The sequence below is a fragment of the Nelumbo nucifera genome, chromosome 7, assembly GCF_055504915.1.
Source record: "Nelumbo nucifera cultivar China Antique chromosome 7, China Antique-T2T, whole genome shotgun sequence".
NCBI lineage: Eukaryota > Viridiplantae > Streptophyta > Magnoliopsida > Proteales > Nelumbonaceae > Nelumbo > Nelumbo nucifera.
In genome coordinates, this window is record NC_142655.1 from 12,512,257 (window position 1) to 12,522,476 (window position 10,220).

The window sequence follows — 10,220 nt, forward strand, 5'->3', positions numbered from 1 at the left end:
TTAACAATGGTTTGAGAAAAGATGTCTACTTGGTCCATTAATTAGGTTTTGCAAAAATAAGCATCAGGTGTCTTGGGTTGTGTATCATACCTTTTTTCCGAGGAGATGTACGTCGTGTTGTCCAGGAATCCATGTCCTGTAGGTGTGGGGAGATATGTACAAGGCGATCGAGCCACTTCAGTTCATCAGGGGAACTCGGGTTTATTTTATCAACCCAATATGTTGAACCCAACTACGAAACTTGGTGTGTTGAATCATTCTCATTCAAATTGATCTCCTTGTATGGTCACTGGCTGGTCGTAATGGAGGAATCAGATCCCACCGATCCCATCAGGGGTCCGGTTATCGGGTCAAACAGTTAGCCCGTTTTAATAAAAAAATAAAAAATTGTCAAAACCACTCGAACAGTTAACCGTCCGTATCAGCGGTTTGTTAACCAAAATCAATAATTTTTGAAGAAAATCTAATTTTGAGGAAAATTGAAACCGGTCACCTGACCGGTTCCTGGATATTCGGTCCGACCATCCGGTCCAGTCTGATTTTGAAAACCATGATTTGAACTCTAATCAAACCCAACAAAAAAAAATATATATAATTTAACTTATAAGAATAATAAAAATATATTCTCTTTTTTGTTACTTTTCAATAAAGAAAACAAACCTATATATACATATATACCTTCAAATTATCAGCGACTGACTATGGTACGTAGGGGACACACAACAAGCATTTTCCTTTAATTTTATTCGACCGAAAAACAGTGATGATCGATATTGTATTATATCTATATACATATATAACTTCCCATCTTCAACAAAGTCATAAGATTCATAACTAGATCATTGCAACAAACACACATAAGTATGTAAAACAACTACTCCAGATCCTTCATGGACAACTTGAGATAACCACGCGTCAATGGCCTAAAGACATCAGCAGCCTCAGCCTCCAAGAACTCCAGCTGCCCTTTCGGCATGTGCATATAGACAATCCAGTCACCATTCCCTCTTGAACTGGGCATGGGCATAACGTACCCAGCCTCACCTTGCCATGGAAAATGGTAGGACCCAAATATGGGGCTGCCCCACCCGAAATCCACCATCCCTACAGGGAACCGCTGCCCAGAGGACACCACAAACGTCGGTCCATCCATATTACGTCTGCTACAATATATCTTGGCTAATGCTGGCTCTGGCCGATGATCTTCCACCCAATCAATCAAACCCAGGAAATGCTCCTTAGTGACTGCATCTTTCAAGTAGTTATGCACCACGCCTGCCACCCAATTCAATGGCCTTGTCTTAAGCTCACTAACACTCTCATCCCCGAAAGGAATGGAAAGGACATTCCCGAAGTAGGTATCCATTGAGCATGTTGTTTTGCCTTCACCATCCATGCTTAATCTCCTCCGCCCATCAACCACAATACCCATTTTGCATCTCTTGGCATCGTCATTGGAGCTTTTGGCAACCATCTTCCACAAGAATGCACTAAACGACTCTATTTTGCTTCTCTTTTTATAGCCATTAGAGTTAGCCTGCGACTGAAGCCGGTCAATATCCTGAGCTGTGACATAGTAGATGCGACTTATGAGATGATCATCATGAACTCCAAGTTCAGCAACTGTAGGAGGAGGAGGCAACATTGATATGGGTATGTACATTTCATCAAGGGATGGATCATAACATCCTGCAGGTTTTCTAGGATTTAGTAGGGACCGACGGAAAGATGGAGTGATGGATATCGGTTTTGCTTGAGCAATCTCCGCCCATGACACAAAAAACATGTTGGCGGAATAGGCATCTGCTACTCGGTGATCAAATGTGCATGCCACCACAAGACCTCCACATTTGAGCTCCGTTGCCTGTTCATACAAATTAACGAGCTTAATTTTCAGCACATCACAAATTAATACAAATATTAATTTCGTAACCAAATTCAATTCTAAGCAAGTTTCTATCTTTCAAACCTTTTCTACTCCTAGGGTACTCAGTGTTTTATGACTTATACTTTGATAAGTGGAATTGGTGGAAACAAGGTTACTAACTATTCAGCAAAACTCATCAAATACAAGTTTGGAATGAACCAGGCTTATGTGGATTGCAAGAATAGAAGCACAGTGGTTACTATCAAATGGGATGACAGATATATGTACTTTCAAATTGGGAACAAATGGAGTTGAAGCTCTGACCAAAGGAACAAATATTGATAATTTGTATATATTAATTTGCAAATTAATGCTGCAAGATATAAAACAAATAATCGAATTCAAATTCGATGATTAATTATTTTAGATAATTAATATATAATATAAATGTTTTATTTATATAAAATATATAAACTATTTATATAATTTAAATATTATATATCTTAACTAAAATAATTAAATATTTTATATTATATTATATAAATTATATAATCGGTCGAATTGAGATATTTGTCAAATCAAATCAGATCATAGCCAAATTCAATTCAATCATGTCAAATCTGGAATTTGAAACCAAATTGTGGGATACCGTTGTCACTCCCAACTAAAATGGCCCGTAGAAGTTCTCTTTTAATTAAGCTGTTCTGGTAGAAACTTTAAAAGAAAAAAGGCATGTGACTTGAGATTTCCATATTTATAGTTTGATAGAAAGAACACCCTCCTCTTTACAATTAATGATGACGTACCGAAAGAAAATATTAACCTTGTTTGGATTCAAAAAATAATAACCTTGTCTCACGCAGAGACCAAAGAGAGGATTACATAAAACAAAAGATTCACACGATTATAGGACTTCAGCAATTTGATTTAGGAGCAATTTTGTGACATGAACAGCTTTCTTTGTTGTGATTAATTTCAAGAAAATTAGCCCTTACAAATTAAGGATGCATGGCATGCAATTTTCCCTGTTTTCCCGATCTCCATCGAGTTCCGCCCTGATTGGGCCGGGGATGGGGATAATTTTCCCACATCGGGACACAAGGATGGGGAAATTTTCATCCCCGTTAATGGGTGCGCCCCACATGCACACCTCAGCAAGTATGGTCAGTAGATCCTAACTGTTGAACAGGAGGCCAACTCAATATAGTCATGGTCAGCCATATGTGGATTAATTAATTTGATAGATCAAATAAGAGAGAAACTAAGTCCAAGGAAAGTTCTTGATAAATTTCACAACCCCACACCATAGATGGGGTTGTATGCGTAAGGAAAAATTCCCTACTTCCCTACCGGTCTAGCTGGGAAGTCTTTTTAATATTTTTGGTGCCATGGAACGTTATAGGGTTTAATTTGAATCACCCCCAAGAATTTAGGGATGTCAATTTTTACCTTACTTAAAAAACAATTTTGGGACAAGGACGGGCTTTGGGAATGGGGTGGGAACGGGTCTTGAACTTAAAAGAATATTTGAGTTTTATGTAAACAAAAACAGTATATCTTAGTTAGAATATGGTAAAAAAGTTGTGCGCACGAACCCAAACTGCAATACTGCACGATGTTGAGGCTGCTGAGACAGAGATCAGTCTGTACCCAAAAATAAGAAGAAGAAAAAAAAAAGGAAAAAGAAGAAGCACCTGAACGCAAAGCACACCTTGCTTCTTATGGGGAACAAGCTTTGCAATACTAGTGTCTGGATCATAGAACTGGACATCTTGAAGATGGATGTCGGCATAAGCTTCCATGAAATCCACCCCTCGATTGTTGCAGAGGAGCTCCGGCTCGCCGACGGAGTTGGTGACAACCTCACCCGCAAACGCATAGTACGACACGAGGGCTTCAGCCAGTGCTCTCTTGAGAATGCTAACCATCGATCTAAAGGTGAGGTTGTTTCCTTTAGTTGCTGATGATCTCTGATAACAGAAGAAAACTCCCACATCAACGGGTGGCAGCAGTAAGTCCAGGTTCGAGAGGGGCAGCCAGTGTTCCTGCATGGGCAACACCGCTGCCACCACCTCTTTGCTCTTCAAACTTACTGAAAAGTCGCTACCACCCATGACGGTACCAGAGAGAGAGAGAGAGAGAAATATGCTGTGGACTTTTCATGTGACAATTGGAAATTTATAACAACAGGAAGAGCTAATAATATAATTCTATAAGGCAAGTAGAACTTATTGAGCTGGTACATGCACCATAACTCCAACAACCACCAGTTGAATTTTCAGCTCTGGAATATAGAATGAGAGTCGGATCTATTAGTCACCAGCCAACATCATTCAGTCATATCAAATATCAATATCGATAACCACAATATTATTCAGCAGATTTGAATTATTAGAACGAAAGAATTATTAATAAGTCATTATATTATGTTTTAATTTCCTGAACCGCATATATATGACTAATTAATATCGATGAACACAACACGACCGATGTTCCGTATCTTCAGCAAATTTGAATTCCTAGAACGAAACAAATAGGGAAGGAGAAGAAGAAAGAATTATTGGTAAGTCATTATATTATATTCTAATTTCCCCAACAGCATAGGAGGTACCAATGTCCACATATATGACCAAGTCAAAAGGGCAATGGGCCGCCAATGTCCACCACATATTGCCTTCTATTACATGTATGTGCTGTATATGTATCTATCAAACAGAACGTTATGTTTACGTAGCCAAGTATTGCCTTCTATCTTTATATAACAACGTTTCTCTTTCAAATGCATGGTTAGTTTTCCATTTAAAAAAAGGATAAATAAATTTTAACTTTGATTAAAAACTTACCTCCTACATTTTAACAACAAATCAAATCTGACTAAAAAGGGAGTTGAAGGCCATCTTATCAGAAATTGCACCTCTAGCATGTACCTCCTTGATTTTGTTAACCTAATTTATTTATTTATTATTATTATTATTTTTTTTTTTTTTTGGGGGGGGGGGGGGGGGGGGATACAAAGAGAATAGCCCGTTGTTTAGCTTCAAACCTTCAATTGATGCCACTAGAATTTGTTTCAGGTGTTTTTGGTAAGTTCATATTTAATTTAGTTAGAAGGTAACAGAATAGAATTGGAATCTGTTACTCAAGAGCGCACCTCACACCATTCTCAGCCACATCTCACCCTGTGTTGGGCCCGTGAATATTAAATACAAGTGTAGGAGATACTGTGTGAGGTTGATGTGTGTTATGGACACACCGCCCAGCAGCACACTGCGGCGCAATCACAGGCAGCGGCACGTACAACAGGCCGCACAGCAGCACGCAATGCCCGGCAGCGCCGCACAACAGCACGCACTGCCCGACAGCGGCACGCACTGCCCGGCAGCAGCACTGTGAGACGCACGCGCTGCCCGGCAGCAGCGGTAGGGCGGGACCCACACGACAACTCATCAGGGTGGGCCCACACTTATCTTGTCACATCAGCTCTGCTCGCCGCCAGCTACACCAATTCTTATCCTTATCCTCATCCTCCTTATCTTATCTTATCTTATCTTAAATAAGAGTTGTGTTACCATTAAGAGTAGGTAATTAGGAGTTTGAGTTCAAGTTGGAGTTTGAGTTTAATTAGGAATTTCCTTTTGTAATCTCCTATTTAAGGAGCCACGAATTGAAGAAAAGGCATTGAATTTTCGATCAAGAAAAGAGCTTAGGAGAGTTAGGGTGATCTCTTGGACAAATCATCCCCTAGTTCGCCACAATAGGGTCAGCACGCAAAGGGAAGGGCAAGGGAAGGCTAGGAGTTTTCCCCGTGGACCGCCCCGTGACGAGATCCTACGCGCGGACCCATAACATTTTGGTATTAGAGCCTAGCGTCATGGGCGACATGGAGCAGCTATCATCCAAGGTCCACGAACTGGAACACCGACTCGTGGAAAACCACGCAGAAGTAAGAGAGGTCAAGGAGGATGTCAGGGAGCTTCGGCGCCTACTAGAGTTATACTTCGCCACCAAAGAAAGGAGTCCTGAAGAGGCGGCCACCAACCACAGCCGCCGCCCAGATCGGGCCGAAGGCTCCGGTGAACAACAGGACGCCACCCCAGCTGCAGCGGTCATACCCAAATACAGCCGTCTGGAGTTTCCCTCATACAGCGGCAGCGGTGACCCACTGGGATGGTTGTACCGCTGTGAGCAATTCTTCCGTAATCAGCGCACGGAGGAGGACAAGGTCAGCCTGGCCGCATTCCACCTGACCGAAGAAGCGCAGCTTTGGTTCTACCGAGTAGAGCAGGAAGAACCAGGTCTTAGTTGGGAGCAGTTCAAGTTATACTGCCTCCTTCGGTTCGGACCCCTATTAACAAGCAACCCCTTGGGGAAACTCATTAACCTCAAGCAGACCGGGACAGTAGCAGAGTATCAGCGGCAGTTTCAGTCCCTTCTCGCCAGAGCCTCTTCAGTACGCCCAGACCAGCAGGTGGATATGTTCACAGTTGGCCTAGCCGAACCTCTACGAGTTGACGTACAGATGCAGAGCCCGCCTAATCTGGTCACGACAATGAATTTAGCCCGAGCCTTCGAGCGCAAACTACAGATTAGCCGAGGGACGTCCAGCATGCGACGCCCAGTAATGGCTTGGACAAACCCGAAGCCTGCTGGAGGAGGGCCCTTGCTGGCAGCCAGCAGGGAACCGCGGCCTTTCACTAGTAACCCTCCCCGATCTGCAACCAGCATAGGGAGCAGCGCGACAGCACCTCCCATCAGATGCCTATCCAGAGCCGAGATGGCGGAACGCCGGGCCAAGGGCCAATGCTTCAACTGCGACGAGTTGTACTCCGCCGGCCACCGCTGCAAGTGGTTGTTCTGCCTCCTGGTAGACGAACTAGAGGAGGAAGAAGAGGAGCAGACAACACTAGAACCCGAGATCTCCCTCCACGCCATCACCGGGATACAAAACTCCCAAACCATGCAGCTGCGGGCCCAAGTGGTAGGAAAACAGGTACGGGTTCTGGTGGACTCAAGGAACACACATAATTTTATCAACAAACAAGCTGCGCTCCAACTGAAACTACCGGTGGAAGACAGACCGCGGCTTCAGGTAGCCGTAGCAAATGGGGAGAGAGTTCACAGCCCAGGGATCTGCTGAAACATCCAAATACAAGTGGATTCTGAACCATTCCTCGCTGATCTGTTTGTATTGCCCCTAGACGAGTTCAATATGGTGTTGGGAATTAAGTGGCTCATCACCCTCGGCCCTATCCTATGGGATTTCAGTGCTTTGACCATGACGTTTAACCTACATGGGAAACAAGTCAAATGGAAAGGGGCCAAGATGAGAGCAAAAAGACCACAGGTACATACCCTCCATGGCGACACCTTGCACGCTGCAGAGATGGAGAGACTTCTTGCCGAATTTCCAGACGTGTTCTCAGAACCCAAGGGCCTTCCTCCTGTCCGATCATGTGACCATCGGATCCCCTTAATGCCAGGGACTGGACCCGTGGTCGTTCGGCCATACCGTTACCCACACCTTCAGAAGGACGAGATAGAGAACCAGTGTGCAGAAATGCTGAAGCAGGGTATTATCCGCCCAAGCCGCTCCCCATTCTCTTCGCCAGTCTTGCTGGTGCCAAAACAGGACAGCACCTGGAGGTTTTGTGTAGACTACCGGGAGCTCAACACCAGGACCGTCGAGGACAAGTTTCCGATTCCTGTGGTGGACGAACTGCTAGATGAGCTGCACGGGTCTCAATATTTCTCTAAACTGGATCTCAGGTCAGGCTACTTCCAGGTTCGAATGGCCCCCGAAGATGTGAAGAAAACAGCCTTCCGAACGCATCACAGCCACTTTGATTTCCTGGTTATGTCTTTTGGTCTCACCAATGCTCCATCCACATTTCAAGCCTTGATGAACGAGGTATTTTGACCCCACCTCCGCAGATTCGTCCTAGTATTTTTTTACGACATCCTGATTTACAGTACGTCGTGGGTGGAGCACGCTCGTCACCTATGGACAGTTCTGGAGCTGCTGCGCCAACATAAGCTCTTCCTAAAACGAACCAAATGTTCTTTCGGAGAGCAATAGGTCCTTTATCTAGGACACATAATCAGCAAGGAAGGAGTCTCGGTAGATGACTCCAAGATTCAGGCCATTCGGGAATGGCCCAAACCTCAGTCCACTAGGGCTCTCCGCGGGTTCTTAGGTCTCACCGGGTACTACCGCAAGTTTGTAAGGGATTACGGACTCCTGGCGGCCCCATTAACCAAGATGTTAAAGAAGAATGCATTCCAGTGGGATGAAGCAGCAGACGTCGCCTTCACAAACTTAAGAGATGCACTCTCCTCAACCCCCGTGCTACAGTTACCAAAGTTTAACCAGGAGTTTACGGTTGAGTGCGATGCTTCGGGCATAGGCATCGGCGCAGTGCTGCAACAGCAAGAGCACCCCATAGCCTTCTTCAGCCGCAAGCTAGCAGACCGGCACCTAAAGCTACCAGCCTACGAGCGTGAATTGATCGGGCTTGCCAAGGCCGTCCAACACTGGAGGCCATATTTGTGGGGCAGACCCTTCGTCGTCAAGGCAGACCATTACAGCCTCAAGTACCTTCTAGAGCAGCGGCTTACTACTCCACCCCAACAGCACTGGGCAAGTAAACTGTTAGGGTTTGACTTCCACGTAGACCACAAGGCAGGGGCTTCAAACCGGGCCGCAGATGCGCTATCTAGAAGTGATGAAGAGAGGATACACCTTTGCGCGATCTCTCGGCCCTGCGTTACCCTATTGGAGAACCTAAGGATCATACTGCCCCAATCACCAACATGGAGGGATCGGGTGCAAGAATTACAATCCAGAACAACCAACCCGAACTGGTCCTTCCACGAGGGACTTGTGCTGTACAAAGGGAGGATATATCTCCCGACAGATTGCCCATTGATTTCAGCCGTCCTCGCCAGCATCCATAACGCCACCCACGAAGGAGTTCAGAAGACGTTACACCACGTCCGCGCCGATTTTCATTGGCAGGGTATGTGCGGCTCAGTTAGGAATTTCATCCAAAACTGCTCCACATGCCAGCAGCAAAAATGAGAGAATTTACACCCGGCAGGCCTCCTGCAGCCCCTCTCACTCCCAACACAGATCTGGGCCGATATCTCCATGGACTTCATTGAAGGCTTGCCTAAAGTCGGAGGGAAGTCAGTCTTATTCGTAGTGGTGGACCGCTTCTCCAAGTATGCCCATTTCATTCCGTTGTCCCACCCATACAGCGCAGTCTCTGTGGCCCACGCCTTCTTCACACACATCTTCCGCCTGCATGGGCTGCCCAAGTCCATCGTCAGCGACAGGGATGCAGTCTTCACCAGCACCTTTTGGAAGGAGCTGTTCCGATTACAGGGCACGACCCTAGCATTCTCCTCCGCCTACCATCCACAAACAGACGGGCAAACGGAGGTGGTCAACCGTACCATAGAGATGTACCTCCGCTATTTCGTAGGGGACCAACCACAACGCTGGGTGGATTGCCTTCCTTGGGCCGAATACTGCTACAACACGTCCTACCACTCCTCCCTTGGCATGACTCCCTTCCGGGTTGTGTAGGGCCGCGACCCTCCCCGTCTTTTATCTTACTAACCAGGCTCCACACGGTTGGAAGAAGTGGAGCGCAGTCTCCAAGACCGCGATGCCCTCCTGGCCGAAGTCTCCCTATGCTTACAGCAGGCACAGGCGCGCATGAAGCAAGCCTACGATCAGCACCACCGCGAAGTCACATTCGAGCCTGGTCAGCTCGTTTGGCTGAAGCTCCAGCCTTACCATCAGCTCTCCCTCCACCGTCGAGGCCCCCCCAAACTAGCCCCAAAATTCTACAGGCCCTTCAAGGTTCTATGGTAGATAGGGAAGGTTGCCTATCAACTCGAGCTACCGGAGCACAGCAGAATCCATGATATCTTCCATGTGTCCCTACTGAAGCCTTTTACAGGGACTCCCCCTGAGCACATGCCTTCTCTACCTCCTCTAAAGGACGGCAGACCCATCCTCCACCCTCGAGCTCTTGTCCGGTCACGCATCAATTAGGGTACCTTTGAGGTTCTCGTCGAGTGGGAAGGATTACCCTCAGCTGAGGCCACCTGGATTCCCTGGACCGACCTTCACAACGCCTACCCAGCCCTCGAGCTTGAGGACAAGCTCGTCGTCTAGGAGGGGTGTGATGTTATGGACACACCGCTCGACAGCACACTGCGGCGTAGTCACAGGCAGTGGCACGCACAGCAGGCCGCACAGCAGCACGCACCGCCCGTCAATGCCGCACAGCAGCACGCACCGCCTGGCAGCGCGCAGCACGCACCGCACGACAGCAGCACTGTG

At 46.3% G+C, this 10,220-nt stretch overlaps 1 protein-coding gene across 2 annotated transcripts; it reads right to left on the reverse strand.

The window, feature by feature from the left end:
* Positions 1-711: 711 nt before the first annotated feature.
* Positions 712-4,043, reverse strand: LOC148790178 (coniferyl alcohol acyltransferase-like). Of its 2 annotated transcripts, none has more exons than XM_088891491.1 (2): positions 3,562-4,043; positions 712-1,864 (listed from the first exon to the last, which is right to left on the reverse strand). In XM_088891491.1, the coding sequence occupies exons 1-2, from the start codon at positions 3,979-3,981 to the stop codon at positions 875-877; spliced, it is 1,410 nt and encodes a 469-aa protein (XP_088747617.1). In that variant the 5' UTR covers positions 3,982-4,043; the 3' UTR covers positions 712-874. The 2 variants fall into 2 exon arrangements, with proteins under 2 accessions (XP_088747617.1, XP_088747618.1); XM_088891492.1 differs by having other exon boundaries at positions 3,579-4,019.
* Between the last annotated feature and the right edge of the window lie 6,177 nt (positions 4,044-10,220).

Coding starts and splice junctions, on each gene's coding strand:
- LOC148790178 (XM_088891491.1), bottom strand. CDS start 3,981: ATGGGTGGTAGCGACTTTTCAGTAAGTTTGAAGAGCAAAGAGGTGGTG. Junction 1,865..3,561: donor AAGGTGTGCTTTGCGTTCAG/GTGCTTCTTCTT, acceptor TTGTATGAACAG/GCAACGGAGCTCAAATGTGG.